Genomic DNA, 25,050 nt, shown 5'->3' on the forward strand with positions numbered 1-25,050 from the left:
GATCTTGCCACATTTCCATAGAGGAAAGACCAAGTCAGCCATAAAATATTTTGTTGAGATTTCATAATCATTACCTTAGGTTACAAAATTGACCCTCAAAAAAGAACTTCTCTTTGTTAACTTGCTTCAATGTACCCTGCTGTAATTAAGAATTCTTGGTCACTTGATTGCATCTTGAAGTACTCTCTTAAATCAAATAAAAATATTTGATTACTTTCAATTATGTAACATCAAACTGGGTACTCTAGGAGTATAACATAAAATACAGTGCTATACTTTTTTCTTTATCCCAGATTTTTTCTTAGACTTGGAGCAATGCAAAGAGACAGTACAGGCTTTGAGTCGTACGTACCGCAGCTCCAGCCATGCCTTGGTCATGCACTAGGCCTTTGACCTTGGACAGTTGCTTAAGCCATTTGAAGCTCAGTTTTCTTAGTAATATTTGTAATAATACCAAACTTTTACTGCGTGTTTACTGTATTAAGTTTTGTTCATCTATTAATTCATTTCATCTCAGAACAACCCCATGAAGTAGGTACACTATAATTACCATTTACAAATGATGAAACTAGGGAATAGAAAGGTTGAGTAACTTGTGCAAATCCTAAAGCAACGAAAGTGGTAAAGCTGAACATTTGAACCTGAGCATTGTGATGCCAGAGCCCACACTGTGTTTCATACGGCCTTTCAATCATAACATGCAGGAGGTAATATTTTCTCATAAAATTATTGTGAGGAGTAAGTGAGATAACGTAACTATCTATTAATGGCACTAGTGAGTGATAGTTTTTATTACTTTTCATAAAATATTATATTTAACTTTTCTCTAAATATTATGTATTATCTTTTTTGTTCCCCTGGGTATTTTTTAGACCTGATCAGAAATTTAATGAACATATTAAGGATGATAAAGGTGAAGACTTTCAGAAACGATATATCCTCAAGAGAGATAACTCTAGCTTTGACAAAGATGATAACCAGGTAATCTAGCACAATTAGAGTATTTTTACAAGTGCAGGACTTATACTAGCAAATCATTTTCCCAAGAATTAATTGTTCTTTTTTCTTTAGATGAGAATACGTTTGAAAGATGACAGAAGAAGCAAATCTATAGAAGAAAGAGAAGAAGAGTACCAGAGAGCTAGAGACCGAATATTTTCCCAAGATGTATGTACTGACTGATATGTAGGTCTTCATGTTAGAATTTATGCTAATTGCATCATAGAGGCTCCTCTAATCTATTGATCACATTTATTTTTAACCACATGTGTTACTTATAAAGTCACCTTTTAAAATATTGAGATCTGCCTTGTTCATGTTAATAATTTAATAGCTTTTTATGTAATACTACGTTGCGTTATAAATTTTTCAGAAGTGGGAAGCAGATAGACTACAGGAGTAGTATGTTGGACTGAATATATATTTTGTGTAATATTTTTTCTTCCAGGATTCTCACAGACGTGAGATTTTTAGAACGTTAGTTACTGTCTGCAAAGTCATGTGCTCTAAGTCCTACTTGTTAGTGGGTTTTTCTTTTTTTTTTTTTTTTTTAAAGATTTTAATTTTTTCCTTTTTTCTCCCCAAAGCTCCCCGATACATAGTTGTATTATATTCTTCGTTGTGGGTCCTTCTAGTTGTGGCATGTGGGACGCTGCCTCAGCATGGTTTGATGAGCAGTGCCATGTCCACGCCCAGGATTCGAACCAATGAAACACTGGGCCGCCTGCAGTGGAGCACATGAACTTAACCATTCAGCCACAGGGCCAGCCCCTAGTGGGTTTTTCTTGATAAATAACTTGTTTCTTTTAAAATAAAGCTAAAGCTAATTCGGGGCCAGCCCAGTGGCATGGTGGTTAAGTTGACCAACTCTGCTTTGGTGGTGCAGGGTTCGCAGATTCAAATCCTGGCCACAGACCTAACACCACTTGCCAAGCCACAGTGTGGTGGGGTCCCACATGCAAAATAGAGGAAGATTGGCACAAATGTTAGCTCAGGGCCAATCTTCCTCACAAAAAAATAAATAAATAATAAAGCCAGTTGAAATTTTAGACTAATATTTGTTTTCCACTTTATAAGAGATTATACAAAAGAGATCTGTTAAGTGGCCAATTATTTTATGCATAAGTTTGAGAAGAGAATTGGTTTGGTCTTACCAATATCTGCTCTGTGCAGTACTCGGCACCTTTCAAGGATATATGAATGTTTGTAATTTGTGTCGACACTGCCAGATACAGAAATTTCCTCTGTATAAAAAAACAAAGTAAATAACATTAAAATCTAGACTACCAGTTGAGTTCAGAATATTCATTCAACAAATCTTATTGAACACCTATAGTAGGTGCTGTGCTGGGCACTGGAGAACATATTCATGGACAGTTATAATAATTTATCCCCCAAACCACCCTATATATGGTAGATATTATTGTTATTTTTATTTTACAGATAAAGAAACTGAGGCTCCAGGAAGCTAAGTAAGCTAGCCAAAGATCAGACAGCTAGAAAATGACCAAGTTGGGATTTCAACCCAGGTCTTCTGAACTCAGAGCCTAAGCTAGATGTATTTCTCTATCTGGTTTATAAGACAAATGAAGTCTCTACCCTTGCTGAGTAGCCAGCTAATGGCAATATGGTGATTTGTGTAGAGTCATAAAGGTAATATAGGCAGCACAGCAGAGAAGCACCACAAATAATGGGACATGGCACAGAAGCACCATACACCAAAATTGAGGAGAAAGAAGGACAGTTACGTTCTTCAGAGGAGACCTAAAGGAGTGAAGTGTTCCAAGTAGAGGGTCAGAATTTGCAGAGGCCCGGAGATAAAGGAGAACTTGACACATGAGGAGTTGAAAGATTCGGAGTGGTTGGATTATAGTCTGTGTGACACAGGAAGTAAGGAAAGGTTAGATTGGAGAAATAATCAGGAAGCAGATGACTTGATCTTGAAAGCTAGTTAAGGTGGTTGGGCTTTTAACTAGGGCAAATGTCAGCAAACTTTTCCTATAAAGGGCCAGATAATAAGTATTTTTGGCTTTTTCATACAGTCTTTATTGCAACAGCTCAGATCTGCCTTTTTAATGTGAAAGCAGGCATAGATAGTACGTAAATGATGGGCGTAGCTATATTCCAGTAAAACTTTTATTTGTAAAAACAGGTGGCTGGCCATAGTTTGCTGACCCCTGTGCAAGAACATCAAGGAGCAATTAAAGAGGGAAGAGGAGTGATCAGATTCTGATCGGATCAGAAAGACATTTTAGAGAGATTGCTAGGACTTCTCTTGTTTAAATTGGATGAAAGGGGCAAAAACTCGTAGCTGAAAAACTAGTTAGAAGACTGTTGTAATAATACAAGGAAAAATGATGGTTGCCTGAGCTAGGGTTAACAGCTCCAGAAGAGTTTGGCTGTAAGCTGCATTGAGGCATAGCTGCTTGTTTACTGCTACAGCCACGGGCAAAAGCACCGGTGATCAGAATATTTGTCGAGTAAGCAAAGTGAAATCACAGACTGGTGTATACCTTGAATATATAATAATGAAAATGGGTTCATTTTTGAATATTACTACGCATGATTTTTATTGTCATCATTGGTTTACAGATGGCATTATGTATTTGACAAAAGCTCAACTTTTTATATCTATTCTTTCTTTTTAGTCCCTGTGTTCCCAAGAGAATTATATTATTGACAAAAGGTAAGGGAATTTTTAACATTTGTTTTGGTAACTGTCTGACTGATGCTAATAAAAATAAAAATGTCTTATTAAAATGCCAACAGACTCCAAGACGAGGATGCTAGTAGTACCCAGCAGAGGCGCCAGATATTTAGGTATTGGGAGCATGTTTTCATACAGTCTTGAAAAATTTAGCATTTTTTTCTTTATTCTCTCCCTTTTTCTCGATTAGCTTTTCAAAGTTTTATTTCTAAATTACAGGGTCAATAAAGATGCTTCCGGGAGATCAGCAAATAGCCATCAAAGCAGCACTGAGAATGAGCTGAAGTACTCTGAACCACGACCCTGGAGCAGCACGGATTCAGATAGCTCTCTCCGAAATTTCAAGCCTGCTGTAACCAAAGCCAGCAGCTTCAGTGGAATTTCAGTCTTGACAAGAGGTGATAGTTCTGGAAGCAGCAAAAGCATAGGCAGGCTTTCAAAAACAGGTATAAATATCTGTCTGGAACTGTGCAGTCAAAACATTTGTTTCGTTAATGTTGTCTTAGCTCGTTATTTATCATATGTGGCTTCTGTAATTATCCTAAGATACAGAATTCCTACCAGCAGTGCATTGAGCACCTCCAAAATACTTAAGAGGTAATATGTTTATTGATATTTGGGTTTCATTCTCTTTGGGAGAGAGAGCAATGTACAAACATCAATTAAAATAAGAATCCTCTATTGTGACATAAACTTAATCAGGCTGGTTCAATGAAAAGTCATCTCATGTTTGAGTGTCCAGAGGTGGTTGGAAATTCTTTGTTGCTTATTTATAGTTGAAAGGCATGGTTTCTCACCTAGGACTACTTAACAGTGATTGTATTTTCTATGATAAAATTCTTCATTTGTCATTCAAACAATAAATAAAATTGCTGAGAGAGGTCAGCCCAGTGGCGTAGCAGTTAGGTTCATACATTCCGCTTCAGCAGCCCAGGCTTCACCAGTTTGGATCCGAGGTGAGGACCTACACGCCACTTGTCAAGCCATGCTGTGGCAGGGGTCCCACATATAAAGTAGAGGAAGATGGGCATGGATGTTAGCTCAGGGCCAGTCTTCCGCCACAAAAAGAGGAGGATTGGCAGCAGATGTTAGCTTAAGGCTAATCTTCCTCAAAAGAAAGAAAAGAAAAGAAAGAAAAAAAATTGCTGAAGAGTTTTTGAGGAATTTAAAAACTAAAGTAAAACAGAATGATGGAATTATTATGAATGAGTGGAAATTTTAATAACATACTCATTCTCCTAGCTTCTTTGCTTTTAGAGTATGTAACATTTAGGCTCATAACATTTCTCTTTTCACTTTCACTAACTGGCTTCAATACTAAAGAAGCTCACATCTCTTTTAAGGATCTTTTATTTTTATCCCAAAATGAGCATGAAAGTCAGCAGAAGAGGCACTCTCTGTTTAGCCTGTTTGGGTTGTACAGATTATAATTGAAGGGAGAGATGTGTATTTGAAGGTGACAGTATTTTTTTAGCTCTTGACTATAGTCACTGCTTTCGGTTGTTAAGGCTTTGATTGGCACTTGTCACCTTTTTAACTTACAGTGTCGAGATTAAAAATGTCTTAGTGTATATGATAGAATATTGCTAAAGATAGGTAAATTTTGTGAATATAAGGAATTTGCATCTGTACCTAATGGGAATTTATTAGAAAAATGGCCACTTAGTCATCCTAACAGAAAAAAACTACTCATGAATTGTGGGAAAATCATTTAGACACACTGCCAAATTAAAACATTTGAAGAACATGTACTATTTATAATCTGTATTATCTTCAGAGATGAAAAGAAATATTATTTAACTCTTTTAATAAGAAAAAAGATCTTTTATATAGTTCTTGTCATTAGTCATTTTGGCACAACTCAAAATAGAAATTATCCTTCGGAAGACACTCTGTGTAGTGTATCATATTTGTTTATTTCACTCATTAACTGATTGATTTTCCATCTGAGTCAACATTTTTATTTAAAACCTAATTAACTATATACATCCTCAAAATCTTTTCCTTTCTTTCATTGTCTGATTTTCCACCTTTACCTGTTATACTGAAAGTCAGTGACATTTTCAGTTTCAATGTAATAGAAAATAAAATAGATTGCAGGCACGAAAGCAGTTAAAAATAAATTATCAAATCAGTTTATTGAGTACAGTGAGAAATAAATTTTAAGCTGATACTAATATAAGTACTTGGAATATTTTTCATGCTCTCTTTGTCCCTTGATTTGATAAAAAATTGAAAGTTGACTTTACATTTTAGTAAGATGCTATGATTATGAGCTGAAAATGAAATTCTGCAATGAATCTTAACAATTGTTTCTCTTGATAAAGAATTTATCATTTTTGTTATTTTCTACACTACTCTTAATCTTTCTGTGTTCTTATAGATAAGGGGTTTCTGATATAAGAGGTTTGGGGCATTTGGCTGTGCTAAAGTTCTTTTTCCTGGGGGAAAATTATAATCTGTATATTCCTAGGTATTAATCTAAAAGGTAAAATGTACATAACTTTGTCCTTTTGGGAATGTGGGTGATGTGCTTTTTGTGGCTGTCTGTGGCTGGTGTTATTATAAACTTGCTTAAGTTGCATGTTTTGGCTATGACTTCTCTGACAACTTACATGATCAGTTTGCTGTATTAAACTTGTTCATGGTGGGGAGGGGAAGCAAAATTGTACAGTAAATCAAAAATAACCAGTGCTTTTTCTGTGGTAACTGCATGTTATGCAATGTGAATTTTATTGTTACATATTTGAAACCTGCATTTTTATATGAGATTTAAAAAATCCATATTTTTCATTACTCCTCCCCTAGGTTCTGAGTCTTCTGGTAGTGTAGGGTCATCCACGGGCTCTCTTTCTCACATCCAGCAGCCTCTTCCAGGTACAGCTCTCAGCCAGTCTTCTCATGGCGCACCTGTCGTCTATCCAACTGTCAGCACTCATAGTTCTCTTTCCTTTGATGGTGGCCTAAATGGGCAAGTCGCACCTCCTAGCACTAGCTTCTTTTTGCTTCCCTTGGAAGCGGCAGGCATACCACCTGGCAGTATTCTGATCAACCCACAAACAGGTTGGTATCCAGAAAAAGGTGTTTATTTCAGTTGAGATATCAGGAATTATCTTAAAATTAAAGAATACATATTAAATGTATTTTCTGTATATGTGTTGTCAGCTTTTTAATTTTTCATGAGTAATTAGCATTTTCCCTAGAATTTTAATAAAAACATTTATGCTAAAAAATATTAAAAGACATTTATATCAGAAAGTATTTTTTGTGGCATCCATGACATCATCTTTGAGGCCAAAATAATGGCCTAACTATACATAAAAAAACAATTCAGGGGCCGGCTCTATGGCCAAGTGGTTAAGTTTGCGCGCTTCGCTGCGGCAGCCCAGGGTTTGGATCCTGGGCGCGGACATGGCACCGCTCGTCAGACCATGTTGAGGTGGCGTCCCACATCCCACAACTAGAAGGACCTGCAACCAAGATATACAACTGTGTACAGTGGGGGGTTTGGGGAGATAAAGCAGGGGGGAAAAAAGAAAAAAAGATTGGCAACAGTTGTTAGCCCAGGTGCCAATCTTTAAAAAAAAAAAAAAAAAAATTCGTTTCCTAGAAATGAGACAACCACCTTTGAAAGAGCTTTATTTGATAAAACAATTTTTATCTTGGGGAAAATAGTATGCATTTCATGAAGAAGGAGAAAGTTAAGAGCTCTTACTCATTATATAGTGGAGTGCAAAGAACTTATAGGTAATTGTCCTTCTAAATATGTAATTGTTTTCTACTGAGGAAATACTAAAAGGACATCTTGTTAGTAAAAGAAAACAGGTAGTCAGTATGAATTAATATTGACAACACATAATCTTTGCAATTAGATAATTTGCATTTATTGAGCATCTACTTTGTGGCTTGTACTATGTTAGATACTTTAAATACATTATTAATTATCTTTTTAACAGCCTTGTTAGGTGAAATTCCCATTTACAGATATGGAAACCAAACCTTGGAGAGATTAAAAAGCTGCAGTCATAATACATTTCATTATGTATATTGGCAAAAATGACTTACATAAAGAAAACGTGATTTTTTTAAAAGATTACAAGAAATCTTGGTTTCTATTCAAAATAACGTAACCCAATCGTTTGGTAAGATAATGAAAACAACCTTAAATCATTTGATAACCTTCCTTAAAACTTCATAGACTTAGGGGCCGGCCCAATGGCGCAGTGGTTAAGTTCGCACGTTCCACTTCTCAGCGGCCCGGGGTTCGCCGGTTCGGATGCCGGGTGCAGACATGGCACCGCTTGGCAAATGCCATGCTGTGGTAGGCGTCCTACGTATGAAGTAGAGGAAGATGGGCATGGATGTTAGCTCAGGGCCAGTCTTCCTCAGCAAAAAGAGGAGGATAGGCAGCAGTTAGCTCAGGGCTAATCTTCCTCAAAAGAAAAAATATCTATTTTACTTCCTGTTGTATTTTATTCAAAATACATTAGTTAGTATGTTTCTGGTAACATGAAAGATTCAGTTGAGTAGGTATTGACAGAGTGAAAAACTGATCTACTTGAAACTGAATTGTATTCTTAATTTTAATTGAGTCCAAAAGTGATCTCTTTGCTTTTTGAGAGCAGCGTTACAACTCATTCAATGTTTTTTAGACAGTCTTTAAGTTACTTTTAAATGTGCTTTCACTCAAATTTTCTCTACCATTTTTTTTCAAAATTATTTGTTAATCAATAAATACTCAATATGACTTGTTTTTAGGTATCTCTAACCATCACATAAATTATCAGGAAACTGATGAGAGTAATTTGATTTTGGAGGACTTTTCCCACTTGATAGTAAGGGAACAGTGTATTCTTCTCTCCCAAATATTATTTTATTATTTGTCATCAGTTTACCAAAAAAATAGAGATTTACCATAGAAGAAAGGATTTTTTGAAGGCACTTTAAGCAAATATTATTCAGTCAAATTTCTCTTATTTTCTTCTGTATTCTTCCCATTCCAAATGGGTATCATAGTCAATGGTCAGTTTATTTCACATAGCCCTTTCTTTGTTAAAAAATAATCTGGTGTATAGTAAGGAAAAATACTAATCTTTGAATCTCTTTATATATATACACATTGAAAAAAGTCTGGAAGAAAGTATCCAAATTGTAAACTATGAGATTTCGGGGGACGTATTTTCTTTTGGATCTCTATTTGTCAGTTATTTTCCCATAATAAAAATACTACTTTTATATAATAAAGAAAAAGTTTTTCAGAATATATGTGTTAGAGAAAGAGAGTAAATTTATTTTGCTTAGTTACTTAAAATATCCTCCCAATAGGGGCCGGCCCCATGGCCGAGTGGTTAAGTTTGCACACTCTGCTTCAGCGGCCCGGGGGTTTCACCAGTTCAGATCCAGGGCACAGTGCTAGCACTGCTTATCAGGCCATGCTGAGGCGGTGTCCCACATGCCACAACTAGAAGGACCCACAACTAAGATATACAACTGTGTACTGGGGGGCTTTGGGGAGAAGAAGGAAAAATAAGAAATAAATAAGAACAAATCCCTAAAAAAAAGTGTGTGTATATATCCTCCCAATAATTAGTAAGCAATAAGAACAAGCCTCAAAATTAATACTAAAGTTCTCCCTAATTTTATCTCCTATCTATGAGTAAAGTTCACTGGAATTAAAAAGAAATTATTTTACGAAATTATTTAGAATTTAAAAATTATTTACAACTTTTTGCAAGTTAGAAGTCATAAAATAAGGACACTGCTGTCAAGTCCACAATTTGAAATTTGAAACTGTCAACCATTTTAACTTTCATGTAGGTTTAATTTATTGAATACCTGCAGTGTGGTCTGTAAATTAGATATTTCTCACTGCCTAATAGAGGCCAGTTAATAATTTCTGAGTATCCCAAGTGAAGCATGTTTTCTTCAAACTGAAATGTATTGCATTGCCACTGGACCGCAGTCCTATAACTGAATCCCTTGAGCAAAATGTGTTTCAGAATTCAGAGTTTTTTGGAAAATACAATGTACTATAAAACGGCTTCAGTAGGTTCTGGAGCAGCACCCCTATAGTAAAACACTGCAGCAAAACTTTTGAATATTTACTCTAAGTGGGAAAAATAAAGACTATTAATACCTCATGTAAGGTCAGACTTTGCTTCCCAAGCCAAGGAAATCTTTTGGTTTTCAGAAACTTGAGGCTTTTGGAGTTGTGAATAAAGATTGTAGAAATGTGTTGTAAATTGTTAGTAGAATGACCTATTTTCGATCTCTATTGTAAACGATTTTTTTCCTCCTTTTTTAATTTTTCAGGTCAGCCCTTCATAAACCCAGATGGGAGTCCAGTTGTGTATAATCCTCCTATGACTCAACAACCAGTTAGAACCCAAGTGCCTGGACCTCCTCAGCCTCCTCTGCCACCCCCACCACCTCAACAACAAGCAGCTAATCACATTTTCTCACAGGTGCACATATCCACGATTACATAATGCTAAGTTCACCTGCCTTTGCATATTTGGGACTAAATTCACTAATTATAATTGAGATAGCCTGAGTAAGTATCTCTTAGAACTTTAAATATTCTCCACCAGCGGTGTCCCACTCACTCCTCATAGGAAGAGAAGTTAACTTCAGGGGCTTTTCAGCCAATAAATACAGAATATATATTGGAAAGAAGGGAATTTTATATCTCATGGGCCTGTGTGGTGAGTATTTTATCCCCATTTCATAATAGCAAGAAGTGGATGATAGGAATAAAAGAAAACACTAAGATTGTTCATTATCCCAATAAGCAGTGAGTTGGTTTAAGAGTCAACAGATAAGCAGTCAGAAGAAACTGAGTTGAGTTGCTCAAGTTCTGCAAGGTGCTCTCCATTCCACCTGCCCTAGAATGATAGAGGCAAAAACATTCTGAGTTAGAATTACCAAAAGCACAGTTATTAATATTTTGAATTTGGATATAAACACTTAGAGTTTACACATACATTTTCACATTCAGGCTTTTCCCCTATAGATGTGTTATTCATCCTTGCAGAACTTGATTTATACCAGTGTAAACTCTTATACTTTCATTCCATCTGTTAAAAATTGTGTAACATATTAAAGACAGTTTGTACAGTTATACCTCTTTTTCCCTGTAAGTCTATCTAAATATTCCTCTAGTGAGGACATGGGAATTTATATCATTTGTATTGCAGGGGTGAAGAATGTATGAGCAGTTTGATCAAGTTCTCAAATATTTTGAAAGTCATGAAAATAATTGTTCCTCTCGCAATTAAGACTTCTGATACTGGGCAACGCAGTTTATCTAAAGTAGAAAGACTTCTATGGTTTTGATGCACTTCTAAGACCACCAAATGAATTCGTATAGGTAGAGTGAATTGCCTAAAACTATTTCCAAAGACTCCCATATCCACTTCCCAACCCCATTTGATTTAATACATCCAGGTAACATCTTAGGCTACAAGAAGTGCCCTCCCTGGCCTTCTCTGCCTTGGCTTCATTCAGCCTTGTCCTGGAGTTTCCCTTTCCCTTTGCTGTCATGCAGTTGTCTTTGCAGTGCTGTGTATTTCACCAGGAACTTTAAAAGGACTGATTTTCATTGCATTTCATTCAGTGGAAATAATGTTAGTCTGGCAGCTTCAAAAAGTTCTAAGGGTTTGTCTTTGGTTGTATATCTCAGATTATTATCTCTTAGAAATAACTTTATCTGATTTAGTTATAAAAGACAATCCTAAGTGAAGGTGTAGACAGCTTAGTTTAGAAATAGATGCCGTAATGGGCTGTAATTTGAAACCTTGGGGTATGCATCAAACTCCATGGCTGATTTTCCTGGCATTGCTTCAGGTGTTTCTGATAATTCATCATCAGATACAAAAACAGAGAACTGATGAACAAATGATACTCAATAGCTATCTTTTGCACACTAAGGTAATCCATCCATGAAATCTCAAATAACCAAACAAAATAATGCCATGGCTTCCAAAGCCTTAGGACAGGCTACGTTTCTTGAAACCAGTCACTTTAAGTGGATGTTGTTTTGCAGCCAGTTGCAATTTAAGTAGGAAAAGGGAGTTGCTAAGGTTTTTTTCTTTCTAAGTGGTGTCAGAATTCCACTTTGATCGGCAAGTCTTCTAGCCCACATTTTTCTCATTACTACTTGACACTCTGGCAGGCATTCATTTATGCCATTGGTGCTCATAGAACTCTTCTTTCTTTTATCTCCTAGCAGACTAAAGGTTTTGTTTCATCTGACACTTACATAGTAGGTCAAATTGTCTGGAAAAAAGTTATGTCTTAATGGTTGTCTGACTTAATAACACAGCGAATAGCCTCCCCTTGGAAGTTCTAAAGCTATCGCGCCTCATTTAGTATAATGCATGCTGCCATCCATTAGAAAGCCTACTAATTTCTAGTCAAGAGGTTAGTGAGGAACCAGTGGCTACTCTATAGGTCTTTCAGCTTTTACTTTTTTTAGTACTTTTACTTTAATTCTAGGTTTTTTGGGATTCTAAGCTAATCTAAGCCTTTGATTTTTTAGAAACTCTTGTGTTGATTTTGTGATAAAGGTGCAACTCATTATACATCTTAGTTCTCACAAGAATTTCTCCTTATTTAGATTACTCCCTGGGCAATCTTACTCATTTAGGTAATTTTACATTTTTAAAGTCTTCTCTTTGGAAATAGTGTCCAGCAGGAGATTCGTGTGTATACATTTTAACCAAAAGTAAAGGATTTTCATTAGATAAAATTACCTGGGTTTCTCCACTGCTTACTTACACAGCTGTCTACAGATCACTTAACTTACCTGCCTGATTTCCACCTATAAAGGGGATTAAGATAGTCTTTAAGCCAATATGTACATTACCCCTCTGTAATAAACTACAGAAATGTAAAATTGAGAGAATAAATCAGATGTCATTGTTAGCCTCTTGATGGCCAGCTCTAGTCCCCAAGATTTAGAAATGATTACATTTTTCATTTTTTAAAACACCTCTTTTTTGAATGCCCTCAGGAAACAAAACTTTTTTTTTCCTGAAATGCAGAAGTATTTCATTAGTGGAAAAATTTCAAGTAACCAGTTTCTCGGCTCCTAACATGTGGTCTCAATAGAAATTTTTAGTTGTAAGAAAAATGTGTTTATCTTCCTTATATAAAAGAGATCTGTGTGTGTGTGTGTGTGTGCCTGTGTCTGTATGTATGTGTCTGTTGTTCTTTAGGCTATTATTCTTAATGGTACCCACAGTACATTTTTCTTAAAGAATTGCTAAAATTTAGACACTTTGGTTCCAAAAGAGTATCTAATCATGCTTTATCGAATTGAGAGGTTAATTGGCATTCTTTAAGTTATTACTGTCTGATAATAAGAATGAGTGAAGTTTTTCTTTTATTCTTTAGTGTTATCTTATTAAGGAGAGCAGCCCCTTTATCAAACCAGGAAGTAAGGAGACGTGGTTTTGCTTTTACTGACTTAACCCAGGGGTCTTGGTTAGATAATAGGATTTGAAATGTCTAAAGTACCTGTTTCAGAGACTCTGAGAAATATTTTTATGAAAAACTTATCTTTCTAATTACGTATTAGATTTAAGTATAGGTATGTTCTCAAGAATTTCACCATGTAGAGTTTCTTCATTTAGCAATGTTTTTATTGTTTCCTATATTGTTCTACTTAAGGTGACTTTATAAATGTATTTAAACTATTGCCAAAAAAAAGTGTTCCATTTTATGCAGTTCTTCTGACATTAACGTTGTTTGCCAACCTGTTATTTCTTAGCCTGTTCGTCCTCTGCAGCCCTCTTCACAGCCTGTTCAGTGCTCTGCAGTCCCTTACCCATCCCCGCTCCTGCCAGTCTCACCCACCCAGCAGTACTCCGTGGTACTATATCTCTATTCACCTCCTGCGTTGTTTCTGTGGATGGATGTGTGCTGAATGCTCGTGAATGTGATTATGTGATTTGATCTTTTGTGATTTTTTTTTTTAAGTCAGGGATGCATATATACTGAAAAAGTATTTCTAGCTTGTATTAGAAATAAATTAATTTTTTCTCTTCCATAAAATATCTGTTATATTGGCTTACTACAGTTATTTTATAAACCCTAATCTTTTCCTGAAGATTTATATTTTTATAATAAAATATATTTTATAATGAAGTAGTTTTCAGGTCGGCTATTCTAGGCCTAAGATATTTTAGCTACTTTTCTCATTGAGGTCAGTGCAGGTCTGTGCAGTCCTAGGGTGGCAGCTCAGCTGTCATCTGGGTTTAGGCTTTCTATTCTTTCTGCAGTCCCATGGGTGCAGTAGACTTAGTACCAGTTATTAGGGTGAATAGGAGATTACAACTGCGTCAGACATGCTTCTAAATACATTTCCAAAGAAGAATATTCCTAGATATTTGATCCATGACTATAAAGTAATGGTACCCTCTTTAATTCAAAGGATGCCCCAAGTTTATACTTCTCTATAAAAGCTCAGGGCCTCCACTGCCATGTGTTCTCTGTGTGACCATCTATAGTTACTAAGCATATGAGACAATAATGTAAAGTACCTCCTGCACAGTGCCTAACATGAAAGAGGTATTGAATAAATGTTATTTCCTTCCCTTAAAATGAGTCTCCCGGGCCAGCCCCAGTGACCTAGTGGTTAAGTTTGTCGCGCTCTTCTTTGGTGGCCTGGGTTTGGTTCCTAGGCATGGACTGTATACCACTAGTCTGTCAGTGGCCATGCTGTGATGGCAGCTCACATACAAAAAGAGGAAGATTGGTAACAGATGTTAGCTCAGGGTGAGTCTTCCTCAGCAAAAAAAAAAAAAAAAAAAACGAATCTGCCTAAGAGCCGATATACTTTTTTCAGTGATGCTGATATTTTTCAGACTATATGGCTATCATATTTTTGAAACTGCTTTCAAATTAAATTATAAGCTATATCTTAAAATCACTTGACACTTTAGAAACGTTTTGTTTTATTGGGGCTGTTTTTGCTTTGAGCTGAGGGTAACCTTATTTATCAGCCTTGGCTCTGAGTGATTTTCAAAAATCACTTCCAGTCTGAAAAAATGAAATTTTGCCAACATTAAGAAGGTTGACAACATTAAAAAGAATAGCATAAAAGCCTCAAAAATGTTTAGAGAAATCGCAGATTGTTGGAATAAGAAAATGACTTTGCCAAGATGACTCTGATGGTGGTGATAGTTATGGTATCTCTTTTTAAAATATTTGATCATGTTACTTTGTAATTACAGCTAGTAGGTATATTTAGGTATATTTTTCCCTTTTGAATCTACTCATTGAATTAAGTGAATAGTGCTGGAGTATGTCAGAGCAACCATTTCGGAAAAATAAAGCCATATATTTTCAATCATTAAATCACGTTTTCCTTTTTCACTCCCTTATCTTCTCCATTGCCTTAATTTACTTTGCAAAAACCAGGAGACTATAGAAATTATAGACATGTCAACTTTGATCTGACAGCTTAATTGCCACAATTTTTTAAGTAACTTTTTTTCAAATTTTTCCCTTTAACAAAATTGGTGTATATCGTTGTCAGTCTGTAGCTCCTTGGGAGCAGAGAAGTGCCATTTTAACCCCATTATTGTCATTTCAGTTAATATTGTCTAGACTTGTCAGAACTGGCCCTAACACTGTTGAATTAGAGAAGCATTTGTCAGATGGCATATAAATCATAACCCTATCTTGGCTGGGCACCGTTGGCCTGCTCACCAAGCAGCGAAAGCAGTAAGAAACTGCCATCTGGATTACATTTGTCTAACATCTGACTTAAGGAACAGACTGAGAAACACTAGGGAAGAATAGAATTTATGGCCAAATTATTCTTGAGAGATTAGAAGACCAGGGTGCATGGATTTTATATATTTTATTTAATTCCTGCTAGTATATTTGATTGATGTGATAGGAATTACAAAGATGCATGGAACCTGAATCTTGCCCTCTGAGAAGAGGAGCAATGATTTAAAGCGAAAAGTGATTAGTACTGTGCCTTGCTACTTACTGGTCTTTGAAGACCTTTCAGAAAATGTTAATTGTGTAATATAAAAGTGTTCAGTTTCCCTTCCACGTCCTAATGTGCCTTTAATCTTCATTTAAATAAGTGTCTTTTCATTTTTTATTGTGGAATGTTGTTATACTCAACTCTTTTCTGCATGCTATACATTTCCATTAGATATATTTCGTAAGTAATTTGTAATGAGGACATTGTAATAGTCCTACCTTCATGTCTTAGAGTTCTAATTTTCTTGAAGCTGTTCTTTTATTAGATTGTGTCTGTTGTAGATGTATGATTTCCGTAATATATACCTACTGCAACTCATCTTAAGATGTATGAAATTTTTTTTTTTCATAAGTCTGGTCTCCATATGGAAAACTTACTGATTTCTGACTTTTCCCTTTTTTAACAGGACAACCTTGGGTCTCAGTTTAGCCACATGAGTCTTGCCCGCCAGCCATCTGCAGATGGTTCTGACCCTCATGCCACCATGTTCCAGTCCACTGTTGTTCTTCAGTCTCCACAGCAGTCTGGTTATATCATGACGGCAGCCCCTCCACCACCACCACCACCACCGCCTCCTCCTCCTCCTCCTCCCCTACCTCCTGGGCAGCCAGTCCCTACTGCTGGCTATTCTGCCTCTGGTCATCCTGTCAGCCAGCCTGTGCTCCAGCAGCAGGGATATATTCAGCAGCCCTCACCACAGGTACATTGGTTTGTCATCTTTTCTCTCCCATGGAGTCCTCTCATTTAAGATCAGCTTTAACGTTAGACCGTGTATTTTTAATTTCACGTGGAGAGAATTTGTAAAAATGTGTAAACAAGCTTGTTGTCATCTTCCCTTCTCTGTAGATTTTGTAGTGCATGCTAGACAACCACATGACAGGTAGACACTTCAATAGGATGGTTAAACCGTGTGACCTTTGACTTTCCTTCTGACTCTGAGAGGTTTGTTTTGTTTTATTGAGCTTAAGAGAAACCAATAAGGTAAATGCATTATAAAAATAAAACGATGCATTTCAAGAAGTAGATCAGTTTGGGAAGAATTAACATTTTAACTCTATTGAATCTTCCAATGCAAGAACATGTTCTCTCTCCACTTACTTAGAGCTTCCTTAATTTTTCTTAACAGTATTTTGTAATTTTCATTATAGAAGTATACATATATTTTATTAAATATATAGTACTTAATGTTTTTAAATAATATTCTAAAAGAGATTATTTTTAAATTTAATTTTCTGTTAATTGCTAGTGTAGAAGTTGATTTTAGTATATTAATCTTGTATCCTATGGACTTTCTGAATTCAATTATTCTAGTACTTTTTTGTAGACTGCTTAGGATTTTCTACATAGGTTATTTCTACATACATTATCCTTTTCAGTCTACATGCCTTTTCTTTTTCTTGCCTTGTTGCATTAGCTAGGAGCTCCAATGTTGAGTATATTTACAGCCCAACAGGTGGAAGTAAAATCCCTAGAATCGGTGTATTAGCTTAAAAATAAGTTTTGAAAGTACATATTCTTCCTTGTTTCCGATCTTAGGGGAAAGCATTCAGTCTTTCACCATCAGTGGTGATAATATCTGTGGGGGGTTTTTTTGGGTTTTTTTTTTAAGATTTTATTTTTTTTGTTTTTCTCCCCAAAGCCCCCCAGTACATAGTTGTGTATTCTTTGTTGTGGGTCCTTCTAGTTGTGGCATGTGGGACGCTGCCTCAGCGTGGCCTAATGAGCAGTGCCATGTCCGTGCCCAGAATTCAAACCAACGAAACACTGGGCCGCCTGCAGCAGAACGCGCAAACTTAACCACTCAGCCACGGGGCCAGCCCCTCTGTGGGGTTTTTGTACATGCCCTCTATCAGGTTGAGGAAATCCTCTTCTGTTTCTGGTTTGCTGAGAGTCTTTACCGTGAATGGGTATTAAATCTTGTAAAATGGTTTTCTGCGTCTATTGAAGTGATCATGTGATTTTTTTCCCCCTTTACTCTATTAATAGCGAATTATGTTGACTGACTTTTGAATGTTAAATTAACCTCTCATTTCTGGAACATACCCCACCTGTTCATGATACCTTTTTTATATGTTGCTGGATTCAATTTGTTAATATTTTCTTAAGGATTTTTGCGAGTATGTTCATGAAGGATATTGGTCTGTAGTTGGCATGTGATGTCCTTTTCAGGTTATAGTGTCAGGGTGATACCTAAAAATGAGTTAGATATTGTTCCTTCCTTTATTTTCTAAAAGAATTTGTGTAGGAGTGATACTATTTCTTCTTAAATGTTTGCTAGAATTCACTAATAAATCCATCTGGATGAGGAGTTTTTTGGTGGGGAAGATTTTAAATTACATATTAAATTTCTCAGTAGGTACAGAAGTATTCCAATTTCCTGTTTCTTTTTGGATCTGATTAGGTAGTTTGTATCAATTTCATTCATGTTGTCGAATTTATTGGCATATATACCCTTATTAAACTTTTAATATCTTTAGGATCTATAGTGGTATCACCTCTGTAATTCCTGATATTGGTAATTTCAGTCTTCTCCCTTTTCCTTTATTAGTTTAACTAGAGATTTATCAATTCTGTTGATGTTCTTCAAAGACCAACTCAGAATTTCATTGATTTTATTATTCATTTTCTATTTGAACTATTTCTGCTTTCGCTGTTATTATTCTTCCTACCCATTTTAGGTTTAATTTGCTTCTTTGTTTCTAGCTTCTTAGGTAGAAGCATAGATCAGTGATTTTAGATTGTCCCTTTCGAAAATAAGCACCATCTTAGCTGCATTCCACAAATTTGGATATGTTGTGTTTTGTTATCATTTAGTGCAAAATATTTTCTCTCTTTTTTGTGTGTCGCTTTTTTGACCCATGACTTATTTAGAAGTGTGTTGTTTAATTTCCACATATTTGGGGGCTTTCTAGATCTCTTATTGTTACTGATTTCTATTTTAATTCCATGACCTCAGGGATCCTGTTTAAGATTTCAGTGTTTTGTAATCTGTTGAGTCTTATTTTTTGTCCCAGCATCTAGTCTCTTGGAGGATGATTCATGTGTACTTGAAAAAAATTTGTATTCTATCATTTTAGTGTTTCGTGGGTTTTTTGTTTTTTCATTTTTTTAATTGAGATAAAGTTTACATAACGTAAAATTAACCACTTTTAAGTGAAAAATGCAATGATATTCAGTACATTCACAATGTTTTGCAGCCATCGCCTCTCTCTAGTTCCAAAACATTTTCATCACCCGAAAAGAAAACTCTGTACCCATTAAGCAATTGCTTCCCGTTCCCCTCACCCTTCCAGCCTCTGCAACCACTAATCTGCATTCTGTCTCTATGGATTTACCTATTCTGGGTACTTCATGTTAATGGAATCATGCAATATGTTACCTTCTGTGTCTGGCTTCTTTAATATAATGTATCAGAGTTAATCCACATTGTAGCCTGTATCACTACTTCATTTCTCATATTGTCTGAATGATATGCCGTTGCATGTACATATCACAATTTGTTCATCTTTTCAACTCTTGCTGGATTTGCAATCAAATCCATCTTTTTCCACCTTTTGCCTATTGTGAATAGTGCTGTTATGAACAGGTAGGTACATATATTTGTTTGAGTATCTGTTTTCATTCCTTTGGGTATATACCTAGGAGTAAAATTGCTGGATCTTATGGTAATTCTGTTTAACTTTTTGAGGAACTGCCGAACTGTTTCCACAGTGTCTGGACCATTTTATATTCCCACCTACAATATGTAAAGGTTCCAATTTCTCTACATCCTTGCCAGCACTTGTTTTTTACCTTTTATTATTATTATTATCATCATCATCATCATCATCATCATTATTACTATAGCCATCCTGTGGGTGTGAAGTTGGTATCTCGTTGTACTTTTGACTTGCATTTTCCTAATGATTAGTGATGTTGATCGTCTTTTCCTGTGCTTCTTGGCCATTGTATATCTTCTTTGGAGAGATGTCTGTTTAAATCCTTTGCCTATTTGTAATCAGGCTTTTGTCTTTTTGTTACTGAGTTGTAAGAGTTCCTTATATATTCTGGGTACTAGACCCTTATCAGATGTGTGATTTGCAAGTATATTTACCCATTGTGTAGGTTGTATTTTCATTTTCTTGATGGTGTCTTTAATGCACAAAAGTTTTTTAATTTTGATTAAGTCCACTTTATCCACTTTTTCATTTTGTTGCTCATGCTTTTGGTGTCATATCTAAGAATCCTTTGCTAAAATCCAAGGTCATGAAGATTTATCCCTATGTTTTCTTCTGTGAGTTTTATGGTTTTATCTCCTATGTTTAGGTCGTTTTTCCATTGAGTTAAGTTTTGTAGATGATATGAGGTAACCATCCAGCTTCATTCTTTTGCATGTGTATGTCTATTAGTTTCAGCATCATTTGTTGAAGACACTATTCTTTTCCCATTAAATAGTCTTGGTACCTTTGTTGAGTATCAGTTGACCATAGATGTAAGAGTTTATTTCTGCACTCTCAGTTTTAAACTGTTCTATCTTTATGTCAATGCTACACTGTTTTATTACTGTATGTTTGTAGTAAGTTTTAAATCAGGAAATGTGAGTCCTCCAACCCCGTTCTTTTTCAAGATTGTTTCGGCTATTCAAGTCTTTTGCAATTCCATATGAATTTGAGGATCAACTTTTCCATTTCTGCAAAAGAGGCCATTGGAATTTGGATAGGGATTGCATTGAATCTGTAGATTGCTTTGGGTGTTATTGCTATCTGAACAATACTGAATCTTCCCATCTTACATGGGATGGCTTTCCATTTACCTAGATCATCTTTAATTTCTTTCGTATTCTATTGTTTTTACATTTAGTATTCTCTAAATGTGAGTTGAGTCAATGTGATTAATAGCATCTTTCAGATCTTTTACATCCTTATGTAATTTTTGTCTGGTTCTGTTAATAGATGATAGTGGATTTGTCTATTTCTACCTTAAATGCTGTCATTTTTTAATAGTATTTGAACCTGTACCTTATATTTATCATGTCTTCCTGATATATTGCTTCATCATTATGAAATGTTTTTCTCTGTCTTATCTTGAAACTTATTTTATCTGACTTTAATATAATGGCTTCGTCATTCTTTTAATTAGCATTTAAATGGTATGTCTTTTTCCATCGTCTTATTTGCAACCTTTGTATTTAAATTGTCTTTTACGTATAGTATGTAGTTGGTTTTTGCTGTTTTATCCAGTCTGATTGGAGTGTCTAGTTCTTTTATTTTTAATATATCTATGGGCATGGTTAGATGTAGGTATGTCACATTGCTATTTGTTTTTCATTTGTCCTATCTGTATTTTATTCCTATCTGCTGCTTTTCCTGCCTTTTGTATTATTTGACCTCCTTTAACGTTCCGTATTATTTCTTCTATTGCCTTTTTATCTGTAGCTCTTTGAATCTTGTGTTTGTGTGGTTTCTTTAGGGACTATGATATGTATCTTTTGCTTATCACAATCTACTTGGAGTTCATATGAAACTGCAAGTAAAATATACTAGTCATTAGCAGTATAATTCCATTTACCCTCTCTCCATTGTTTGTGCTGTTGTCATATATATTGCATGTACATACAATATGTATTTATAAACAAAAAATATTGTTATAATTTTTGCCATAAACAGTGATGTCTTTTTTTTAATTAAGAGGAGAAAAGAATGTATTATTTATACATATACGTACTGAAATTTATAGTTATGGAAATCAGTATATACCTATTGCTTTCTGATACCGCCAAGAAAAATTACGGGATCACATATGTATTGTGTCAAATGTTTCAGAAACAGAAGAATATTACAGTAAATTTAGGAGGTTTTTGGCTTACAAATGAATAGAAATTCTGTGCTTGGCTGGTTTCCAGATGAAATGGGCACTCTTTAAGATCTCCACAGATCTGTGTTCTTTTAGAAGTATCCAGTCAGAGGAGCAGAACCTAAGAGAGCCCATGAACCTAATAAAGTTGACTTACCACATACTTCTACATCACTGGATTAATTGTTTATTTTAGACCCCAAACTAAGTCAGATTAGGAGAAATTTATAACTGATATAAATAGCTCTGGAAGAAAAAATAAATCAAGCTAGTTTTATTGGCATTTTTTCCCGGCTTTATTAAGTTATAATTGACAAATAAAATTTGTATTGGCATTTTAATTTGCATTAGAAATGTGAGAAAAATCAAAGAATGGAACCAGTGCAACTGTCCCTTAGTTTGGGAATGGATAAACTGGCTTATTTACACAATGATTTCTATTCAGCAGTTAAATTGAGTGAGCCAGTGTACATGTTTCAACCAAGATAAGTCTCAAATACAATGTTAATTGCAAAATAAGTTGCATGAAGTTACGTATAGTAGAAGTTTAAAAACATTTATAGGAATGATATACACCAACTACAGGATAATGCTTTTTCTGTGGAATATAGAGCAAAGGAATATTGGAGTGAGCCTTTAGCTATTTCAGTAGTGTTTAGTTTTGTAAAAGAGAGGAAGGAAAATCTGAAACAAATATGGCCAAAAAATTAAAATCTACTACATCTGATTGGTGAGCATACAGTATTGATAGGCGTCTTACATGTTTGGATTTTTTTTTAAATTTTAAGTTCAAGTAAAGCTAAGGAAATCAGTTTTCAGGTGATTAGTGTTGAAAAGAATTATTATTCATTATACTCTTATGTTTCTCACAGAAAAAAATTTCCATTGTGGATAAAATTCGTTTTTTTCCCTCAATACTTATCCTAGATGCCAGCCTGTTACTGTGCTCCAGGCCACTATCACTCCAGTCAACCTCAGTATCGCCCACTCCCTTCTGTCCATTACAATTCCCATCTAAACCAAGCACTGCCACAGCCTGCACAGCAGACAGGTGAGTAGTATTTCTCAGGTCGTGAATTCTTAGCTGTGGGTATTGCTTTTTTTCATCCTGCTTTATTTCAGTCTTCCTATTAAGATGCTGTCACACTCTATCAGGGGTCTCAGATATGTGCATACATGTGGCTGTGCAGACCAGTGAGACTAAAAGAGTGAGCAAATCTTAGCACCCGCCAAGATACACTGCACTGTCAGGTTTATATGCTGAAGGGTTGGGAACCACAGTGAGAAGATTGTCCCAGGCGGAGCAGGGTGATGAGCGACTTCCTGGTCCTCACTGCCATTGTGGTTGAAGCCTCCTTTGCGGCCTGGTAATTCATTTGTGGTAACAGCAAAAGAGGCGAGGCAAGTTGAGATGTCTCCCGAACGACTAACAAAAGCAAGGACCAAAAGAACCTTTGATGGAGACCTCTAGCCTAGCGAGAGATTTTGATGTCTTAGTCTCGCTAGCAATCCCTTTAAAAGGAATGGTGTTCTCACATATCTTTTTTGTGTTTTTTCAATTTGCTGGCTGTATAGTGACAGATATTTTTAAACTAAATGCAGTCTAATACTAGGCATGTCAAATATATTAAAACCTAAAAGATTATTTTCCTTTTGCCCCTTTCAAATTTTCTTTAAGCATTCAATGAAAACACCTGTGATCTCAGTGTAAAAAGCTGTCTTACCTATTTTACTGAAATTATTTCTCTCTATGCTTCCCACCTAGATGTGTACTTCTGCCCCAGATGTTTGATAAGGTATTTTTTCAGCCTTTCATAACTCTAGGTATTAAAGTAGAATTTTTTTTCCTTTCTTTGGAGCCTTTTGAGCTGCTTGTCACCATTGGAGGCTCTCAGTCTATGTCAGTGTAGCCCACTGAGGCCACATAACCTTCTACCTCCAACTGGGCAGTTTCTTGCTCTTGATATGGTACAGAACTCTGAAGGGTTACTGCAGCTTCAGGAGAAAGACATCTTTCCTGGACAGTCTGATGAGAAGTGTTCTTGTTTCTCCTCACTTGTGCAGTCTTCAGTGATCGTTGTGATTCACCAGCTTCCTTTACCAGATAGGATTTTTACTTATCACCCCTGCAGAAGAACTTCCAGGTCCTTAATCTGTTGCTCCTAGGGGTTGTCTTATACTTAGTATGTAGGTTCTTCCCTTTTTTGTATTATTGTGTTATTATTGTGTGTGTGACAGATGTTCTTCCAAAGGATGTTGAGTACAAACATTGGTCATTTTAGCCAACTGAGAATTTGTCCTGTGTCTCAAATATGACTCCCTTTACTTTCAGGTTTTCCTGAAGTTTAATAATACAGTCCACTTTAAATAATGTGATAGTATATGTTCTAATTTTGAAAGGCATCAAAAGTTGTTCTTTAAAATGGAAACATTGGTCATGACACTGCTCATTAGCTTTAAATACATTGTTGTTTTATTCTAACAGAAATTACTTTCTGAGTTTTCCTGGGCCTCAGTGACTGACTTTTCATATTGCTTTTGTCTTGATTTTTTTCTTCCAAAGTTATAATGCAGATTATAGCTAATGTCATGATCATGAAAAAAGAAACTTTCTTTCACTCTCCTCATTCAAATACTTTGTGTGACTAATTAACTTAGTTCATTAGTACACCCTAATAATGAGGCAAGCAAAGATCTTTTGTTCTATATTTGTGTGAGCTTATTAGTTTTGTTCTTTTCTGTGGCTAAATTTTTATTCCTCTCCATTGTCAAACTGCCTACAAAATTAAAACTTTTAATCACAGGTTTGGACCAGTGTGCTTATACAAATGTGTCTCTGCCAAAAATATTCCCACTTAGTGGAAAACAACTGAAAATGCCACCCCTCCTAATTGAGGGCCAAAATATCTGTGTGCCAGATAGCATGTGTTTATCATCAGTGATATTTTAATTGAGGTTTTCTAATGCTAGTTATGGTGAGACGGAAGGAAAGAATAAGTTAGTCAGGTTGTATCTGGATAGTACAGGCACAGAAAAGAGAATATGTCTGAATAGTTTTTGACATTGTGTTTGACTCTTAGGGTCAATCATCATATAGCACTTTATAACTAGAGTTTGTCCTTCAAGTTGTTTTATGTATTATCCTATTAACTTATGGCTTAAGTTAGTTGAATCTTATTTAGTCTAAAGGATAAAAGAGAAATAAATCCTCAAAGCATCCTTATCTGAAAGGGAAAGAAATTTTGTTATACTAATAAGTGTAATAGAAAATTTCCCTTTAAAGAGAAGTTCAGTAGTGCCAGTGCCAATTTTGTGTTTGTAATTACATTGAACTTTTTTATAGAATTAGTAGGATTTGAACTATTTTAAAAAGTTAACAGTCTAAAGACTTTTTTTGTAGTTATCTAAAGGTTATTTTTTATGTCAAAGCTTACAGGAAAATGTGCATTTACATTTGTGTGTCCCCCAATAGAAAAGTAGAATGCACTGGGAAATGAACAAGGCAGTG

The 25,050-nt window shown here is 35.5% G+C and overlaps 1 protein-coding gene across 16 annotated transcripts in view; it reads left to right on the forward strand.

Annotated features, from left to right (window-relative positions):
* Positions 1-25,050, forward strand: part of R3HDM1 (R3H domain containing 1) — a 115,026-nt gene that overhangs the window by 32,740 nt on the left and 57,236 nt on the right. For 6 of the 16 annotated variants that reach the window (XM_023622830.2, XM_023622834.2, XM_023622835.2 and 3 more), the window contains 10 exons: positions 873-981; positions 1,072-1,167; positions 3,648-3,685; positions 3,769-3,819; positions 3,926-4,152; positions 6,515-6,769; positions 10,019-10,170; positions 13,479-13,580; positions 16,117-16,410; positions 22,470-22,593. In XM_023622830.2, the coding sequence (XP_023478598.2) occupies positions 873-981; positions 1,072-1,167; positions 3,648-3,685; positions 3,769-3,819; positions 3,926-4,152; positions 6,515-6,769; positions 10,019-10,170; positions 13,479-13,580; positions 16,117-16,410; positions 22,470-22,593 (1,448 nt within the window). The remainder of the gene's footprint in view (positions 1-872; positions 982-1,071; positions 1,168-3,647; positions 3,686-3,768; positions 3,820-3,925; positions 4,153-6,514; positions 6,770-10,018; positions 10,171-13,478; positions 13,581-16,116; positions 16,411-22,469; positions 22,594-25,050) is intronic. The other 10 variants (XM_014732445.3, XM_070240772.1, XM_070240773.1 and 7 more) reach the window with 5 other exon arrangements.

This window comes from Equus caballus, chromosome 18, assembly GCF_041296265.1.
Source record: "Equus caballus isolate H_3958 breed thoroughbred chromosome 18, TB-T2T, whole genome shotgun sequence".
Taxonomy (NCBI): Eukaryota; Metazoa; Chordata; class Mammalia; order Perissodactyla; family Equidae; genus Equus; species Equus caballus.